This window comes from Notechis scutatus, chromosome 4 (genome assembly GCF_049901735.1).
Source record: "Notechis scutatus isolate UNSWTSFEM ecotype Mainland chromosome 4, rNotScu1.2, whole genome shotgun sequence".
Taxonomy (NCBI): Eukaryota; Metazoa; Chordata; class Lepidosauria; order Squamata; family Elapidae; genus Notechis; species Notechis scutatus.
Window position 1 is genome coordinate 130,793,072 of NC_142012.1, and position 20,173 is coordinate 130,813,244.

At 39.3% G+C, this 20,173-nt stretch overlaps 2 protein-coding genes across 5 annotated transcripts in view; both read left to right on the forward strand.

Moving 5' to 3' along the window:
• Nucleotides 1-3,438: 3,438 nt before the first annotated feature.
• On the forward strand, nucleotides 3,439-16,438 carry RNF168 (ring finger protein 168). 2 transcript variants are annotated; one of them, XM_026692714.2, is made up of 8 exons: nucleotides 3,439-3,595; nucleotides 5,446-5,508; nucleotides 6,669-7,015; nucleotides 7,559-7,635; nucleotides 10,079-10,255; nucleotides 12,103-12,212; nucleotides 13,760-13,847; nucleotides 14,440-16,438. In XM_026692714.2, the coding sequence occupies exons 3-8, from the start codon at nucleotides 6,715-6,717 to the stop codon at nucleotides 15,457-15,459; spliced, it is 1,773 nt and encodes a 590-aa protein (XP_026548499.2). In that variant the 5' UTR covers nucleotides 3,439-3,595; nucleotides 5,446-5,508; nucleotides 6,669-6,714; the 3' UTR covers nucleotides 15,460-16,438. The 2 variants fall into 2 exon arrangements, with proteins under 2 accessions (XP_026548499.2, XP_026548632.2); XM_026692847.2 differs by having other exon boundaries at nucleotides 3,459-3,595; nucleotides 5,370-5,508.
• A 1,063-nt stretch (nucleotides 16,439-17,501) lies between these two features.
• Nucleotides 17,502-20,173, forward strand: part of UBXN7 (UBX domain protein 7) — a 30,650-nt gene continuing 27,978 nt past the window's right edge. The window contains exon 1 of one of the 3 annotated variants that reach the window (XM_026692949.2): nucleotides 17,502-17,637. In XM_026692949.2, the coding sequence (XP_026548734.1) occupies nucleotides 17,565-17,637 (73 nt within the window). In that variant the 5' untranslated portion in view covers nucleotides 17,502-17,564. Of the gene's footprint in view, nucleotides 17,673-17,753; nucleotides 18,157-20,173 lie in introns of those variants that run through there. The other 2 variants (XM_087964929.1, XM_026693016.2) reach the window with 2 other exon arrangements.

The following is a 20,173-nucleotide window of genomic DNA, read 5'->3' on the forward strand; positions in this document are numbered from 1 at the left end:
TAGATCAGGGGTCCCCAACCGCCGGTCCGCGGACCGGTACCGGTCCGCGGAACAAGTCTTACCGGGCCGCTGGTTGCTGGGCGCCGCCATCTTTTTGGTAAAAAGTGCTTCCGGTGAGTTTTTCCGGTAGAAAGCTCACCGGAAGCACTTTTTCATCAAAAAGATGGCGCGCCAGCTCGGTGAGCTTTTCCGGGTAGAAAGCTCACCGGAAGCACTTTTTCATCAAAAAGATGGCGCCAGCGCTTCGGTGAGCTTTTCTGGGTAGAAAGCCATTTCTACCCGAAAAAGCTCACCGGAAGCGCTGGCGCCGCCATCTTTTTTGACGAAAAAGTGCTTCCGGTGAGGTCACCGGAAAAAGATGGCAGCGCCCAGTTGATGCCGGTACCGGGCCGCGGCGCCCAGCTGATGCCGGTACCGGGCCGCGGCGTCAAAAAGGTTGGGGATCACTGATGTAGATAATGTTTGTGAAGTGTGAACACCAGAAAGCACAATGTAAGTGCTAGACATTTCCATTTTGTGTAAACCTCTTTTAAAATCTTTCCATTAGTTATTTACACCAAGACAAATTCCATGTGTGTCCAATCACACTTGGCCAATAAAGTTATTCTATTCTATTCTATTCTATTCTATTCTATTCTATTCTATTCTATTCTATTCAGCAGAGGGAGACTGTAGTTACCATGTATTTCATTTTGTTGTTTCCAATGTTAAATATGTCTAATTCTCAAATAGATGGAATTTATTTATTTATTTATTGATACCTAAGACCTAGTCTTGTGGATCTAGTATATTACATGTAACTTTTTGTGGCGCAAATCTATGAGTTTCTATCTGATGTAGCATGCTGCCAAATATTCAACTGAATAGAATAGAATAGAATAGAATAGAATAGAATAGAATAGAATAGAATAGAATATTGGCCAAGTGTGATTGGACACACAAAGAATTTGTCTTGGTGTAAATACTCTCAGTATACATAAAGAAAAGATACATTCGTTAAGAATCAAGAATCATAATGTACAACACTTAATGATAGTCATAGGGTACAATCAACAATCAAATCATACTAGGAAACAGTCAATATAAATCGTAAGGATACAAGCGACAAAGTTATGGTCCTACAATTACAAGTGGGAGGGGATGGGTGATAAGGAGTGATGAGAAAATTAACAGTAATAGTAGTGCAGACTTTATAAATAGTTGAATAGTTGAGGGAATTATTTGTTTAGCAGCATGATGGCTTTCGGGGAAAAACTGTTCTTGTATCTAGTTCTGGTGTGCAGTGCTCTATAGCGTCATTTTGAGGAAAGGAGTTGAAACAGTTTATGTCCGGGATGTGAGGGGTCTGTAAATATTTTCACAACCCTCTTTTTGACTCGTGCAATATACAGATCCTAGATTGAAGGCAGGTGGGTAGTAATTATTTTTTCTGCAGTCCTAATTATCCTCTGAAGTCTGTGTCTGTCCTGTTGGGTTGCAGAATCAAACCAGACAGTTATAGAGGTGCAGATGATAGACTCAATAATTCCTCTGTAGAACTGTATCAGCAGCTCCTTGGGCAGTTTGAGCTTCCTGAGTTGGCGCAGAAAGAACATTCTTTGTTGTGAAATATCACTATCAAATGGCCATACTTGGTACGTAGAAGATTGAGAAAGTAGGAGTGTGTCCTAAAGATGATGGGAAACTATCCAATTGGAAATAAAAACCAGAATTGCCCTCTGATCACTAAAAAGATTCCAAAGAGGAAATCTCAAAAATTCCCCACTGAATTGACAGTGGATTCATATTTGAATGACAAAAGAAGAACTTTTGTGCAAACAGAAGACATGAACAATATACAAAAGCAGATTTATGAATGATATAAACAGGAAAAAGAAGATAGGTATCTTGCTTTGAAAATTCAAAAGGAAATGGACAGAGAACAGAAAACAAGCAAATTGCAAAAAAGCTCCCCTGATAAGTATCATTTGCACCCTACAACATCTAAGGTAGCTGGGAAGTACTCAGCTGTTTATAGCCTGTACATGAGTTTTTAAAAATTGTTTTCCAATTTCTTGAAAACTTTGGTAAGATATCTCAGCATTCAGAATGTTTAGAAAGGCTGCAGCAACAAAAAGATGCAGGATGAAGTACTGATGCTTACCGTTGCAATGAATTGTGCCTTCCTTTAGAAAGCTCCATCCTATTTGTGTTTTGTTCAGCTTTATAAAAATGATATTTTTTGTTGTAGCTGGGTTCAATAAATCATTCAAAAGATAATCTGAAGGATTTATCTAAAAGTGAAAGTGCAATAAGTGAATAAAATAATTATTTTTCAAACCTACATTTAATATTCTTATCTATCTTTTTGGGGTTTTCATTTTTTGAATTGTTCTTTATTGCCATTATTGCATTCTGGAGAAAAAAAATTCAATTGTCATTAGGTGCTTGTATTGATTTTCAAGCTAATATTTGTGTATATTTCTTGAAATCCTCTGGTTTTTGGTCAATTTGTCTGAAATTTTTTGGTCATTTTTTTAGAACTAAAACACTTGAAATACTTGCATGTATTATGGCTCATGCCTGTTTATTTTTAATTCCTAGAATCAATATAGTTATGGATAAAAGCCATCATCTGAATTTATCAGTGATGTTCTCGGCATGAAATCATTTTACTCAGGAGGGACTGATTTTTTTGAAAAACTTGGAAGTTGCAATTGTTATCAAAAAGTTCTGCCAGTGATAATTTCAGGATGTTTGAGTTGATCATTTTACAAGACAAAAGTAACTTCCAGAAATTCTTACAGTATGGAAATACATAAATCAAAACACATGAATCTTAAAGTCTAGAAGATATAATCGTATATGTCAAGTATTTAATCTGAAGTATTGTTTTAGTTCTCTTCCATAGATTGGAAAGTTTAAATGCTCAGACATTTAAACTGGCCATTTCACGCCAGAAACGTTTACACTAACAGTAGGATAATTTCTTAATCCCTCCTGCTTTTATAGCAGTTCTTGATCCAAGTTGTTTCAAATACAAGTATCGTTTTCCTGTGTTGCACAGGATAGGCGGGACGATATTCCTTTTTTAAACGGCTGTTTTCACATTCGTAGAATTCCATGCAGCTTCGAGTAAATTCTGCAATTTGCGCTCAGAGTTTTTCACTTCGCCATCAAACGGAATGACGCAGTTGAGAAGATCCCGGAGCTACACAATTAGGTTTCTTCGGTTTATATTTACTGCGTTTGCAGTAATTGCCCCATAAGGTAAAGGGGGAAATTTCTTTGGGTCAAGGGGAAGAACTTTGCAAAATTTTTGACAGGAGGCGTGAAAGAGGGCTAGAACGGAATTTCTCCGGCCACTAGAGGACAGTAATTGAAGTCTCCGATATCATTTCGAGGAGGGCGACACACTTTCTCCTTTACGTCATTACGTTTGATATTGAAATTGAAAGCGCGCAAGAGAATTGTGGCGCGGTAAATCTGCGCCGGCGCAATAGGACTGGCAGGAGGTGAGTGTTATTGATGTGATAGAGGCGGCAAGATGGCGGCGCTCAGGGCTTCTGCTGCCGCGTCAGTGTTGAAATATTGAAGTAGTTACTCCTTATCACGGGTGAGGCGTTCGAAAACACGGGATAGGTTTAAGAGGTTTGAGTCCGGTGCAGCTAAATGGGGGAAGGGGCAAGTGGCGCGGGGTCCAAAACGTTGTCTTTGAGGGACTTGGCGGGAGATAAAGGGGAAGGGACTCCGGTAGGCCGGCGCGGGAATGGGGGAAAAGAAGCCAAGGTGGCACCGAAAAAGAAATGTAACGGAGCGAACCGAAAGAGAGAGAACTTTGAGGAGGCAATGCTTCGAAGGAATTATACGGAAATTGGCTTCGAACAAGCAAAGTCAATGAGGGAAGCCAGATTCAATTTGAACATTCTTCCCCTTCCACAAATGCCAATGTTGAAAATAAACCTTTAGTGTCATTGTAGTTGATTGTAATTCATCTGTAGTTTGTATAATAACATTTCAATATTTCATTTACCCAGTATTTGCACTTCCATCTGGAATTGATGTCTACTTTTTTTTTTTGCATTATTTGGTTTCCATAAAAATTTTCCTCTCATTTACTCCATTAAACAATATGGAACTGCATAGCACCTGCATATATTGTTAGACACAAATGCTCTCGCATCCAAAGATAAAGGTTAAAGGTTTCTCCTTTCCACTCCTGTCCAGCTTTAGGGGCTGATGCTCATGTCTGTTTTATAACTGAGGAAGCCAGCATTGTCTGAATAGCAACAGCACTTAGACTTATATACCGCCCATAGAGCCTTAGGGCACTCTCTGAGTGGTTTACAACACTGTCATCCTGGGTCCTCATTTTACTGACCTTAGGAGGATGGAAAGCTAGGTCAACCATGAGCCACAGTCAAGATAAAATTCTAGGCTGTGGGCAGAATTAACCTACAATACTGCATTCTAACTACTGTGGCTCCATGGTCATAAGTTCAGCATGACTATGCTGAAGAACACTTACCTTCCCACTAAAGTGGTACCTATTCGTCGCATGCTTTCAAACTACTAGGTTTACATCCAATCTAGAAGCATTGAAAAATTGTTTTAGTTGAGAACTGCAGAAATGAAACTGATACCGCTAGAATTCCTAACAATGCTTGCTGCTCATTAACAAAGAGGCATTTGAAATAACTGCTAGTTTATGTGCTTTCCAGTGAATATATACTGGTTTAATTTAAGAACTAATTTTTACATTTTGCATGTAATTATAGTCAGGTTGATTCTTCCCTTTCCTTTTTAGAGATTCTTCAGATTTATTAAAATTAAAATGTGCAAACATATCTGGAATTGTGTCTTGTTTGTGACATAAAATGGTAAAAACTAGGTCTAGACCAGGAGTCAAACTCCAGGCCCCCGGGCTGGATCCAACCTGCAGGGTGCTTAAATCCGGCCCACAGTGCCTCTGGCTGCAAAAATGGGCCGTGTGCAGTCCCCCTGCACCTCGTTTTCACTCTCTATGGCCTCCTGCAGCACTCTGCCAGCTGAAAGTGGGCCCAAAACAGGCTGAAAATGGGCCAAAAACAAGCTAAAAATGAGCCAAAAATGGGGCACATGGCCCTTTTTCGGCCTGCAGAGTGCTGCAGGAGGCCAGGGAGGATGAAAACTAGATGCAAAGGGGCCACACACGGACCTCTGTGCCCTGTTTTGGCCAGCAGTGCTGCAGGAGGCATCTGGCCTGTCCCTCTGCCAGCCTGCAGAGGGGAACTACAATGCTGATCTGGCCCTCGAAGAAATCCAGTTTGACACCCCTGGTCCAGACAGTTGAGAATTTTTTCTTTTTGTGTAATCACAAGAATAATTTCCATTGCATGGTTTCAATATAGGTATGAAGAACAGACCTTCCTCTTGCCCGAGTAATACTGATGTTTTCAAGCTATTATGTACTTGTTGTCTTCATAGAGATGAAAGCACCTATTCCTCAAAAGCAAGAAATTGTGGTAGAACCCGGACCCTTATTTGGTGGTAAGGTTTTTTTTATGTAAACACATTTAAACACAAATGTAAACACATTTCCATTCACTTTGCCATTCATTCATCCATTGTGGGAATCTATAGAGCTTCTTTCATCTGTGCTTACAAAACTCCTGTTAGTATGTTGATACAAAATGTAGACAGCACACTTTTAAGTACTTGAAATTCAGATCAACTTGGGCCGATCCTTCCACCTGATCTGGCTTCTTGCTTAATTTGATGTTCATTTCAAAACTCTACAATAAATATTGAGTCCAGGATTTTTTTAAAAAATCCTCCCATATTGACCTTGTCAGTAATGGTGTTTGCAATCCTTGCTTAATGTTCCACTAACAAGAGAGGCACAAGTGCACAACTTCTGCCTGTGAAATGAGCCTTCGTTTGGGGATGTGCCAGCTGGAGAGCTTTCCCATATTTTTGCTCTGAGAAGAAAGTAGAATGCACTAATGCTAGTGGTCATTTCCTCTTGTTCCCTCAGTTACATGATGAGGCTTTTAATCTAAATGTTCTGCATGCCACCATATTTATCTGCCCTTGTACCTCTTAAGCAAATGTTGAACTAGGAAATCAGACACGTATAACATGAGCTTCAAGTTAGAGACAAGCAGAATGTATGAAAATTAGTCATGAATCACAGTTTCTGTCTAAAAAATTAATTCCACCCACATAACAGTTCATTTTCTGAAAATATTTTCAATTAGCATCAGATGACTTTAGTTCAATTTAGAATAGTCTGTACTTGCAAAACTGCTTTTAATTAGGCTATAAGGAAATAATCAGGTAACTGTCTTTTTCTTTAAAAAAAGTAGTTGATACAATTGAATTACATAATTGTGAAGCAATATCTTATAACTTCTGTAATTTTAAGTATCCAGAAATACCTCAGGGGAATAGGAAGTTGCATTGGGAAACAATGTATTTGCCTAATTTAGTACTGCCTAATAATTAATATGTGAGGTCATTCCTTACTCATAATTCATACATTTGTTTTTATGCTTTTACTATAGAATAGTATTGTACTATACTTTTAGTAATAAAGTTTAGGTATCGGATAACATTCATAGATTGTATGAAAAATGATCTAACGTACACAATTTTAATGCTACCTTTTTACTGATCTTAAACAAATAATGTACTACATATTTTTGTAGATGCTGATGATGTAGTAACAGAATAATTTTCCTTCCTGGACTGAACATGCCGAAAGAATCAGAGACCCCATTTTCCTTGTCTGACTGCCATTGTAATATTTGCATGGATATTTTTGTGGAACCAGTCACACTACCATGCCACCATACTCTTTGTAATGCCTGTTTTCAACTTACTGTGGAAAAAGCAAGTTTGTGTTGCCCTTTTTGTCGTCGGCGTGTCTCATCTTGGGCACGATATAACACTCGCAATAACACTCTTATTAACTTGGAATTATGGGAAAAAATTAAGAAACATTTTCCAGAAGAGTGCCAACGCAGACTTAGTGGACAGGACCTAGAAAATCATTGTAAGTAAAACATTGCACTAGCTTGGTTCACATATAGGCCTGCCTTTGGTGTTCATAAGTTTATTGTAAATTTTTAAAGGAAAAAAGCAAGAAAATTTGATACTTAATAATTCACTTGGTGGTCTCCTTTAACTTTAAGAATATAACTGATAAGAGAGTGATACATTTCTAAGGTCATAGATTACTCTTCTTTGTGGAGTATGGGCAAATAGATTAGTGCAGTATAGGTTTTTAGATTTGTTGAATTATTGGTTAAACTAAAATAATTAAGTGATACAAATATAAGTCACCATTGTTAAAGGTCAAATCTTTTTGTTTTTCCTGGATAAATGTCCAGTGAAGCTTTATTTTTATTTTTTTAATATACTGTATATATTAGGCGTACTAAATTGCAAAGAACCCAGGTTGATTGAAAACGATTGTATTTAAGTGCATGGTTATATGCATGGTGCATATATATATTATGTTAAATTGCAACTTGTATTCTTAATTGGATCATAATAACCATATTTTGTCTCGTCTCTGCTTTGTTTTCTGGTCTAGTGCATATGCCTCAACCAATACACTGCTTAAGTAAGCCTGGAGAATTAAAGAAAGAATATGAAGCTGAGATCACTAAGGTAAAGTAGAAAGTTGAATGGCAGTTTTGCATAATAGGCAGTTTTGCAAGGGATCATAAAATCCTGAGTAAGACCAGGATTGAGATTGTTTTTGGGCACTAAATGCTTACTCACTAAGCCAAGCCAAAATATAGAAGTATTGAAATAAAAAAATGAAAATGCTCAATCTATAAAATAAAAGAACGTTAAAAATAATGATATTCTTTTTAAATAAAAGTTTTATTTAAGTTTTCACAAAACATACAAATACAAATAAAATATCTTTTTTTGAGAACAACATGACCCCGGGTTATCACTTCTCCATACAGACATAAACTCAATCTTATCTTATCTTAAACTTATCTTATACATTCTAATCCATATCTTATAACTATTTTCGCAATTTTTTCAATAGCTTTCCCCTTTCTTCCTATAGCCTTATTTTAAATTGTCTCATTCCTTTCTTAATTCAATTGTACCGTATATACTCGAGTATAAGTCGACCGAATATAAGCCGAGGCACCTAATTTTACACAAAAAAACTGGGAAAACTTATTGACTCGAGTATAAGCCGAGGTGGGAAATGCAGCAGCTACTGGTAAATTTCAAAAATAAAAATAATTAATTTGGGAAGCGATCTCACTATCTCACGTCGCCTCGGGAAGGGAAAGGCAAAGCGCTTTTGCCTTTCCCTTCCCGGCTGGGCTGTTGGGAGTCGCTGCCGCCTGCCTTTCCCTTCCCGGCTGGGGCTGTTGGGAGTCGCTGCCGCCTGCCTTTCCCTTCCCGGCTGGGGCTGTTGGGAGTTGCTGCCGCCGGGCGGCCCCAGTCGCCGCCTCGGGAAGGGAAAGGCAAGCGCTTTGCCTTTCCCTTCCCGGCTGGGGCTGTTGGGAGTCGCTGCCGCCGGGCGCCCCAGTCCCGCGTCGCCTCGGGAAGGGAAGGCCACGGTTAGAAGGCCGCCGCTGGAGCGCAGCTGCCCGCAGCCGCTGCGCTAGCATCGGATCGGGCGCGCCGGACGGTTCGACCAAGCCCGGCGTCATCTTTGCGCCCGCCCAGCGCCGCCAGAGCTCCCTGTACCGGGAGAAGGGAAGACCCCCGGGGGGGCAGGGAAGGCTTCTCCCGCCCGTCCCTCTTTCCGCGCCCACGGTGTCCCCGCAGGATGACCCCCGCCCGCAGTCGCCGCCGCTTGAAAGAGACGGGCCGGGGGTGGGTAGAAAGCGCCCGGGCGCCCTTGGAGGAGAAGGTCCCGCGTTCGCCTGTCTGCCCGCGGATGTCAGCGGAGCTTTGCCGCTGCTTCGTCCGGGGTCTCTGGGCAAACACGTCCACCCAAGCGGGGCTTGTCGCCTCCAGCACGCAAGCAGCGCTGCCCTCGGATTCCCTGCCCGGTTGCCCCCTTTTTGAGAGCGATGGCAGTAAACTGTTCCCGTAGCAGCGGCTGCTCCGCTGACATCCGCGGAGCAGACAGGCGAGCGCGGGACCTTCTCCTCCAAGGCGCCCGGCGCCTTTCTACCCACCCTGGCCCGTCTCTTTCAAGCGGCGGCGACTGCGGGCGGGGGTCGTCCTGCGGGGACACAGGTGGGCGCGGAAAGAGGGACGGGCGGAGAAGCTCCTTTCCCTGCCCCGCCCCGGGGGAGGGGTCTTCCCCTTCTCCCAGTACAGGAGCTCCGCTGGCGCTGGGCGGGCGCCAAAGACGGCTCGGGCTCGGTCGGAACCGTCCGGCGCGCCCAATCCGATGCTAGCGCAGCGCGACGCGCGCGCAGCCGCTCCAGCGGCCTTCAAGCCGTGGCCTTTCCCTTCCCGAGGCGACGCGGACTGGGGCCGCTCCGGGCAGCGACTCCCAACAGCCCCAGCCGGGAAGGGAAGGCAGGCGGCAGCGACTCCCAACAGCCCCAGCCGGGAAGGAAAGGCAAGCGGCAGCGACTCCCAACAGCCCCAGCCGGAGAAGGGAAGGCAGGCGGCAGCGACTCCCCCAACAGCCCCAGCCGGGAAGGGAAAAGCAAAAAGCGCTTGCCTTTCCCTTCCGAGGCGGCGTGAACTGGGGCGCGGCAGTGACTCCCAACAGCCCCAGCCGGGAAGGGAAAGGCAAAAAGCGCTTTGCCTTTTCCTTCCCGAGGCCGGCGGACTGGGGCGCGCCGGCAGCAGCGACTCCACACCATTTTTTTCAGAGGGAATCTGACTCGAGTATAAGCCGAGGGGATTTTTCAGCACAAAAAATGGGCTGAAAAACTCGGCTTATACTCGAGTATATACGGTATATCTTTTTCTAATTTTTAAAATCTTTCTAAACAATGTTTGTATACTTTCGTCTGTTCTGTTTAAAATTTCATATTATCTTTTCTCATAAAACAAATTTTCCCCTGTAATTGCTAGACTGAAAAAGATACCTTTGTATCTTTTTTCAAATCTTGTTTAAAAATTTAATAATGATAAATTATTAATGATAAATAATGATAAATTTTGGGGTTAGGTGGAAGCAGAACGGCGTGCTCTTGAGCAAGAAGAGAGCAAAGCAAGTGAAGAATATATTCAAAGACTACTTGCAGAAGAGAAAGAAGAGCAAAGGTTAACAGAAGAAAAGAAAAAAAAGATAGCAGACCAGTTGCTATTAGATGAAATGTTGGCCCAAGAACTGAGTTTAAATTTGGTAAGTTTATCCAAAATGACAGCTAAATAGGCTTAGTTAAATCTTCCTGTTTTCTTAAATGGCATTTTGAATATTAGCATTGAAAGAGTACTTAATCGGAAGCTTTTTCGTTTTTCTTCTGTAATCAAGATAGATGTAAAAAATGCTATCAGATTGTTAAAAGATTTACTTTTTTACTATCTGTAGCAGATTATCAATTAGATTTCTATCCTGCCTTTCATTTAGGAGCGTACATTGACATATAAGGCACTCCCCCCATTTTTTTTCCCTACAGCAGCAATTTTGGGAACTTGGAAAGGGTGAATGCTCCAGATTTACCCACTGAGGATCTGTACTGAAGGTGGATTAGAACCTGAGTCTCCCTGGTGCCAATCCAATGCCTGACCATTACTGTTCACTGAGAACAGGGTGTATAAAAAAAAAAATCAGGCCCCATAAACAATTTATTATATAAAATTACACTGAACATTTGAATTTTTTGTAATTTTCTTCTAAACATTTCCTTGTTTGACACATGACTATTTTCTCTGATGCTTCAAATTCTAACACAAAGGTCTCCTTTAGATCATGTCTTGACCTATGGAGTCTGGCTTTTGGTACGCCAAGTGTGTGTGTGTGTGTGTGTTGTGTATCTTAAAATTTTAGTTAACTTCTTAAATAACTAGCATATAATCCTAGCTGTTGAGCCTGAATACATATGTATAAGGGGGATAGGAGTTATTTTGTATTTTGTATTTTGTTTTTTTGTTTTGTTTTTCCCCCCAAATTTTGTTCTATTATACTTTACTAATTTATTTGATTCTTTTTGTTCATTTTTTATTTTTTGCTTTAAATATGGTTTTACATTGTGTAAGCCACCTCGAGTCGCCATGGGCAAATAGGTGACAATATAAATTGAATGAATGAATGAATAAATGAATAAATAAATTTCTTAAAATGTAGGATGAATTGTGCACATCACCACTGGAGTATTTGTGTGTGTGTTTGTGTGATAAAGCAGCTTAATATGGTGTTAACATCAGCTGGTGACTTTGGGCCAGTCCCATTCTCAGTCCCATTCTATTTCACAGGCTTGTTGTGGGAAAAATTGATAGAAGTATCAGGTATGTTCACTGCCTTGGATTATATATTAAAAGTTCAGGAAAATAATAATAAATAACAATAGGCATACCATATTTTTCGGTGTATAAGACACACTTCCCTTCCCAAAAAAGTGGATGGAAATGTCTGTGCGTATTATACAGCAAATGTTGCCGAAGCCACGCCCACCCTTTGGCTCCCCTCTGCTTTCCAGCAATTTGCCTCCTTGCAGCAAACAGCCAATCAGCTTCAGCACAGCCTGATTAGGACAAGCAGCTGATTGTTGGATCTGTCTCCCAAGGATCAGCTGTTTCAGGCTGCAGGGATTCCAGAGCCTATTGCTGCCTCCGTGCGCCCCATTTTTGGCCTCTGCATCCCATTTTCAGCCTCTGTTTTTGGCCCATTCCAGGCGGCAGGGATCAGAACTGGCAGAAAACGGGACACGCAGAGGTTGTAATGGGATGTGGAGGCCAAAAATGAGGGGCGCGGAGGCGGAAATAGGCAATGGCGATCCCTGCAGCCTGAAACAGCTGGTCGACGGGAGACAGATCCAACTGACAATCAGCTGCTGGTGCTTAATCAGACTTTGCTGAAGCTGACGAGGCTGTTTGCTGCAAGGAGACAAATTGCCGGGAGGCAGGGGCAAAAATTTTTTTTCTTGTTTTCCTTCCCAAAAGTTAGGTGCGTCTTATACTTCAGAGTATCTTATAGTCCAAAAATACAGTCCTTTTTATCTGTATTTTTTTTTTTTTTTTTTGGCACTGAAGAACAGATCTGTTGAAGAGTCTGTTAAAAGCAGTCCGGTACCTGGCCCGTCCCCTTCTGATTGCTGCAAAACATCGAAAACCAAATCAAGCAATTATGGTGATATTAAGAAGTAAGTAAAATTCGGTTACATAGTCAAAGTTAGATTAGTACAGTATATGCAGATTTGTATTGTATAAATAGAGAAATTTGTCATAATAAGAGTTTATAAATATTTTATTTTTACAACTGATATTTCATTTTTTTGAAAAAAAAAAATTCAAAAAAGTTTCAGAAAGATGCATTAATTTTGGCAGGCAGCAAATTCTCTCATTTCAATACATACTTTAAAAAATTCTAAAAAACACCTTGGATTATGAGGTAATATAGTATAAAATATATTCTGGATATCCCAGAGGTGCTTTTTGAAAAGGCAACTGGACTTTGTTTTTCTTAGAAAAACAAAGTCCAGTTGCCTTTTCAAAAAGCATCTTTGGGACAACAATGACCTGGATGACAGAATTTCCATAGATGTTCTGGATATCCATATAATTAAGTCCTAATAAAACTTCATTTGGGAAGATAGAACCTAATTTACTAGGCAAATCATGTTCATAAAGCAAAGAGCTATTCAATTATCATAGTTTACATTATTAATTACCGTTCAAGTTTAGATATAACATTACACTGTGATTACAGAAACCAGAGCTGCTGGTTTTATTGCAGCTCTGCTGGAAGAGAAAGGGAAAGAGTTGCTAAGAGTTGTTTGTGTAACATTAAATCATAATTTAGGACTGCAGTGATTGTTGAGTTGTCTAATTTTATCTAATTGTCTAATTTTAACTCTTAGCAACAAATTTAATTTTAACTCTTGAGGTGGGTTCTGAGCCTAAGACAGGACCAATAGGCCTTCCCACTACTAGTTCTATGCTTTAATCACTAGGTCAAATTGTCTTTCACTTTTAAATTAGCCATTTTATTGATTGATTTGTTGAGAAAAACAAGATATCAATTAAACAAATAATAATTAGACAGTTGAGCTTTAATACCTTATGAAACAGTATTGTGCTAGAACCTGTTTATAAACATTGCAACTACCGGTATATGTTTTGCTTTATAAAGTCTGAATTAGTGCTACTGAAGGATGAGAAGCAAAATGTTTAGAATAACCTGAGGATAACAACTTCTCATTTATTTAAGAGATGTACCCTGATCCATTCCATAATATGCTCTCATAATAGGCTTTAAACATCACCACCTTGAACTCACTTTATTTGTGAGTTATTTGTGAAACATCAGCACCTTGAACATCTTTATTTATTACTTTTGTCATATTTATTAAATTTCTATCCTATCCTTTCATCCAAGAACGATCCTTAGACAACAAACAATTTTTAAAAATGTTCAAACAATTATAGAAATAAAATACTAAAAATAAGTAAATTGTATCTGGATAACTTTTTTGAGAGTGGAGCAGGAACAAGTCACAGTTCCTAAATGCATATACAGAAATTCAGACTAACCCAGTGAAAAGAAGTAGAGGTTAGGTTACATTTTATTATATCCGCTTTTCTGAGAAATGAAGTAAAACCTATGCTAAGTTATATTCAAAAGTAAAAGCTTGTTATTTGCAAGCTATAAAAGTTTCATTTATCTATTTCCTTTTGTGTTGTTTTTAAGGTATTTATCTCCAAAGTCTTGTGGTTTCTTTCCTCCAAAGTTGCTATTGGGAGAATTAAAAAAAGAAAACATTGACTCTCTTTCTGAGGTAGGTACATGTATTAGCATTTCTATATAACACTATATAATTATAGAAGTTAAATTCTATATAATATAGAATATATTTCTATATAATACTATATAGATCGAAATAGCAATAGCACTTAGACTTATATACGACTTCACAATGCTTTACAGCCCTCTCTAAGTGGTTTAAAGAGTTGGTATATTGCCCCCAATCCAGGTCCTTGTTTTCCGACCTTGGAAAGATGGAAGGCTGAGTCAACCTTGAGCTGGTGAGACTCGAACTGCCAAACTGCAAATAGCCTGCAGTCAGCAGAAATACACTGCGGTAATGCATTCTTACCACTGTACCACCACTGGTCATTAATATATATGGTTATATAATACTATATAGATACTATATACATTACTGTATAACTTTCTCTTCCTCCCTCCTTTCCCTCCCTCCCTCCCTCTCTCTCCCCACGAAAGTTTTAATTCTCTGAAATTTTTACCTGAAAGTCAAGTACCATCAAATTTTTAATGTTCCAATGTTTCATGATTCATAGTCATCAAAAATCATTTTTTTCCTATACAAAAAGTGCATGATGGATATTTTGACCTTTGTTTTTTTCCAGGAAAGCATTAAACCTAAAACTCACTTTACCTTGGAAGATGACAAAATAAAAGATGATATAACCATACTATCTTCAGAGACAATTGGAGAAGGAAAAATGCCTAAAGATTTCCCTTTAGAATCAACAGACTCTTATTTAAATATATGTACTACATCTGAATTCAACTGTCATGGCTCTGAATTGTCATCTTCTTCCAGGAGTCAGTCAGAGGAATGTGTTACTAATAGAGAGGACCACGAAGCTGATTTTTTCTCAATGAGCAGTGGTTCCAGTAACAATGACTTTGGAAATAAAAATTTTACAGAAAGTACATGCTTGCTGAAACTTCACAAAAATGACAGCAATGAAGAAATCCTTATTTCTTTGACATCTAGTACTCAACTGGACAGCAAAGATACAACCTGTGAAGAAACAATGGTAATGGGAAACTATCTAATTAAAAATAAAAACCAGAATTGCTCATTGATCACTAAAGAGATTCCAAAGAGAAAATCTCAAGAATCTCCCACCGAACGGACAGGGGATTCATATTTGAATGACAAAAGAAGAAGAATTTTTGTACAAACAGAAGGGAAAGAGATGAACGATATACAAAAGCAGATATATTTGGAGGAGCAGCTTTACAAACGATATAAACAGGAAGAAGAAGATAGGTGTCTGGCTTTGAAAATTCAGAAGGAAATGGACAGAGAACTGAAAACACTAAATCGCAAAAAAGGCTCCCCTGATGAGTATCATTTGCGTCCTACACCATCTAAGGCAGTTGGAAAATCCCCAGCTGTTGGGAAGCACTGCAAACTCTTAAAGGCTTCAAACAGCCAGACAGAAATAAATCAACCCAAACGACAGAGACATTCCCACAGTGAGAATGAGAGGACCTCTAGCAAACATCAGACAAAACCATCTGTGAAAAATGGAAATGTTCTGAGTTGTGAACTCAGCTCTGATTTAAAGGATGTAGAGCTGCCAATCAAACAAAGGACGATTATCCAGATGTTTAAGAAATCTGCAACAAATTGAAACATTTCACCCAAACCATTGTAGATTAATAGAAAATTTTGAAAAAGCTATTCTGAAAAACTGGCATATATTTATCTCATCTAGTATTAGCTGTTTCCAGAATTAATGTGTTACTTGTTCCAGAAACAGCAGCATCTGTTCTGTGCCTTTTTCTTTGAATTCTTGTGTCTATTCTTTAATATATAGATGGTATCAATTACTCTCAATTTTAAGTTGAACTGAATGATAATAGTTTCTGAGTTGTCATAACCATGCCACTGTTGTCTGTGATAAATGCCAGTGATAAATGCCATCTTTAAGACAGACATATCATAAGATACATTCTTATTTTTCTTTGCTGGAATTGTATTTTTGCCTTGCTAGTAATGTGGCTTATGGGTTTCACAAGAAAACAAATCAATTTTCATTGGAATGATTTTGAAATTTGAAATTTGAAATTTTGTAGAAGTATAAGAGGCACCAAAGATATTCAATAAGTAAATCACAATTATTTTCATTTGTAAGTAATTTCTAATATATAGATTATATATGACACTAAAATGACAGATATAATTACTATTTCATTACAATTATTTAAGATGTAGCAGTCATAATTCTCTTCTAAACATAGTTCTAATAAATACATCCAACAGAGTTCCCACTCTGATGAGGAAGGTTAATTTAGGGTCTGATAATTACAGCATATATATCCATGTTCTTGAAAACTTTGGTAAGATATCTTAGCATTCAGAATGTTTAGAAAAATAGTAACAATAACAAAAAAATGCAGGCTAAAGTACTGATGTTTACTGTTGCCGTCAATTGTGTCTTTAGAAATCTCCATCCCATTTGTTTTTTGTTCAGCTTTATAAAAATGGATTTTTTTGTTGTAGCTAGGTTAAATAAATCATTCAGACAAATATATATATAAATAATCTGAAGGATTTACTTAAAAGTGACAATATAATAAGCAAATAAAATAATTATTTTTGAAACACTACATTTAGAATTCTTTTCTATTTTTGGGGGGTTTTCATTTTTTGAATTGTTCTCGACTGCCATTATTGCATTCTGGGGAAAAATGGATTAGGTGCTTATACCCAAGCTAATATTGGTATATTTCTCAAAATCCTCTGGTTTTAGGTCAATTTATCTGAAACCTCTCAGTCATCTTTTTAAAACTAAAATCATTTGAAACTCTTGCATACATCATGGCATGTGCCTGTGCATTTTTAATTCTTAGAATGAATATAGTTATGGATAAAAGCCATAGTCTGAATTTATAATGTTCTCAACATGAAATCACATTTTTACTCACAATTATTATCAAAAAGTACCACCAATGATAATTTCAAGATGCTGGTACCATAATTTTATACAGCAAAAGTAGCTTCCAGAGATTCTTGCAGTATGGAAATACATAAAATACATGAAAAGCTGTGTAAACGATGTAATTGATAAGAGTATATATGTCAAGTGCTTTGGTTCTTTCTTATAGATTGGAGGAGTAAAATGTTCTCAGGCATCTCATTCACTTTTACACTAATAGGATATGTTCTTGATTCCTCCTGCTTTTGTAGTAGTTGTTATAAAAAAACAATAGTTATTGTTTTTCCTTTGTTGCACAGGATAGGTAATATTCTGATATTCTGTTTTCCTACTGGCAAACTACTGTTTTCTGCATTAGAATTCTATGTAGCTTCGTTTAATAAGTTCTCGTATTTGCGCTCCAGTTCACGTCTCGCCATCAAACGGAATGGCGCAGTTGGGAAGACCCCGACGATACACACTTAGGTTTCTTTGGTTAGGTTAATTGCATTTGTAGCAATAAGGTAAGGAGGAAATCTCTTGGGACAAGGCGAAGAAGTCTGCAAAATTTTTGAGAGGAAGCTTGAGACAATTGTCAATCGCCGGGACGGAATTCCTCCGGCCACTAGAGGACAGCAATTGAAGTCTCCGATACCATTTCGAGAAGGATGAAACGACTTTTCCTTCTTTACGTCATGCTCTTCATTACGCTTGATATTGAAATTGAAAGCGCGCAAGGGAATTGGGGCGCGGTAAATCTGCGCCTGCGCACTAAGACCGGCAGGTGGCGAGTGTTGTTCGGTGATAGAGGCGGCAAGATGGCGGCGCCCGGGGGCTCTGCTGCCGCCTCAGTGTTGAAAGGGTTAATTCAGCAATTCACCGCCATCACGGGTGAGGCGCGCGAAAACACGGGATAGATTTAAGAGGTTTGAGTCCGGTGCAGCTAAATGGGGGAAGGGGCTTGTGGAGCGGGGTCCGAAACGTTGTCTTCAAGGGACTTGGCGGGAGATAAAGGGGAAGGGACTCCGGTAGGCCGGCGCGGGAATGGGGGAAAAGAAGCCAAGGTGGCACCGAAAAGGAACGCAACGGAGCGAACCGAAAAAGAGAGAACTTCGAGGAGGGAATGCTTCGAAGGAATTGTACAGAAATTCTTTTGTTGGAGGCGAGAGTGAAATAAGACCAGTTCTCCCCTTCGCTTCGGCGACCACTGTGATATTTTCCAGGAAGAACCAGACTTGTAGTTTGCTGGCTCTGTTTATGGTAGACGAGGAAATAGATGGTAGTTCCGTCCCTTGAAATACCAGTCTGTTTCATGCTCAAACTGCGAGAGACGAAAAAGGATCGTCATCCGCCTTACCTGGGTGTCTGTAATGTAAATTCAAAGTCGGGAAAAAATAGAAATCAGCAGAGGTAATAAGTCCAGCCAAATTCCCATTTTAAAGGGTCGGTGGGAACGTTCTGGCCTCGGGGGTTAGAATTGTAAAAATAAAATATTCCCGAGGAATTTTTGCGTTTCTATTTAATCTCCGTTCTGATTATATGAAGGTCCCAAAGCATGAATATTACTAGAAAAAAAACTGTTGGGTGTGGGGAAAAACAGTTGTCCTGAGGGATGGAGGAGAATCCATAATATCTAATATTCTGTTTTGAACAGCAACAGATCCATGCCAAATGTCTAATCATTCTAGAATTAAAAGAAAGGACTGATTGTCCTTTCTTGTTTGCTCTTTAATCAAAAGGTGGTGCCTCTAAAAAAAGGAGTTTCATCCAGTAAGGATTACAAGCCTTCATGGACAAATGCTTGACGAGATACCCAATCCTTTTTAAAACCTATTCAGTTTATTAAAAATATGGCATGACGCTTGCCAGAAATGTATTTTCTTGACTGAATTCTGAGTGTAAGTGATGTTCAAATGCTTCAGTCAGATTTCAGAAAGGAGCTTGGTTTAGGATTGGAGTGCATGCAGAATTTCTAGACCCAGTGCCTAATACCTTTGTTGGAATAGAAAATATTATTTGGTGAAATACTGGAGAACTAGTAGTCACTATTAACCTGAGGAAAATAGGAGGAAGGAGAATTGTGTGTGTTCGCTCCCTTGAGTTATAAGTCTAATTCTTTCTATTCAGAGTTTTATGTGTTATTAGTGAATATAAAAAGTCCCATTCATTTAAGCCTTTCTGAACTAACTGAAGGCTGGAATGATATCTATACTGATAGCTGAGAGTAAATTCCATTAAGCTTGGTAGAATCTATTATTGAATTAGCATGCATAGGAGTGCTCCGTGAAGATTACAGGTAGTCCTTGACTTACGACCACAATTGAGCCCAAAATTTCTGTTGTTAAGAGACATTTGTTAAGTCAATTTTGCCCATTTTACAATCTTTCTTGCCACAATTCACTGCAGTTGTTAAGTTAGTAACACAGTTAAGTGAATCTGGCTTCTCCACTGACTTTGCGTATCAGAAGGTTGCAAAAGGGGATCGGACACTGCAACTGTCACAAATATTGATTAGTTGCCAAGCCTCTAAATTTTGATCACATGACCATCGGGATGCTATAATGGTTGTAAGTGTGAAAAACAGTCATAACTTATTTTTTTCAATGCTGTTGTAACTTTGAACAGTCACTAAATGAACTGTTGTAAGTCAATTACCTGTATATGGACAGTTTTATTGGTGCTGTAAAACATATTCCAAAAAAAATGTTACATGTTTTAGAAGCTTTCATTGTATTTCATTGTGAAATCTTTTTTTCTATGTATTACTATTATCCTGTTATTTCTGAGAAAAAATGTACTGCACTAAGTTTAACTGCAGTAGTTTCTGGAAAAGGAAATAACATGAAGTTAAATAGTTAATATTTCAGATATAATTTAATATAGATGTAAAGGTCCTTGTATATTGTTTTCCAATAATGGAAATGATGTGATGTTTTGTTGAGAAAGAAGGAAAGCTAAATGTAAGAAGCCTTTTTTAAACAAACCAAAACAAAAACACAAAGTTTTCCAGGTGTTTTATACTACAGTTCCAATCAGTCAAAGCCAGCATGGTTCATGTCAAGTGATTGTAAGAGGTGTAGTCCACGAAGTGAAGGGTACCCTACAGCAATGATGGTGAACCTTTTTGTTGTGTGCCAAAAGCGCGTGCGTGCAAGCACCTACAGTGCAATGCGCCCCACCTGTGCATGTACGAACAACACTCCCTCCCTGTCCCCTTACCTGCACTGCGCATGCGCGTACCTCCCAGCTGATTGTTTTGGCCTGTTGGAGGCCGTTTTCGCCCTCCCAGAGGCTCGAGGGAAGCCTCTGCAGCCCCGGGAGACCGAAAAACGGGCCTTCCGGAAATACCGGAAGTGCCCGTTTTCAGCCTCCGGAGGGCCTCTGGAGCCCGGGGAGGCTGTTTTCGCCCTCCCAGAGGCTTGAGGGA

Coding starts and splice junctions, on each gene's coding strand:
- RNF168 (XM_026692714.2), top strand. CDS start 6,715: ATGCCGAAAGAATCAGAGACCCCATTTTCCTTGTCTGACTGCCATTGT. Junction 7,636..10,078: donor ATGAAGCTGAGATCACTAAG/GTAAAGTAGAAA, acceptor TTTTGGGGTTAG/GTGGAAGCAGAACGGCGTGC. Junction 10,256..12,102: donor AAGAACTGAGTTTAAATTTG/GTAAGTTTATCC, acceptor TTGGCACTGAAG/AACAGATCTGTTGAAGAGTC.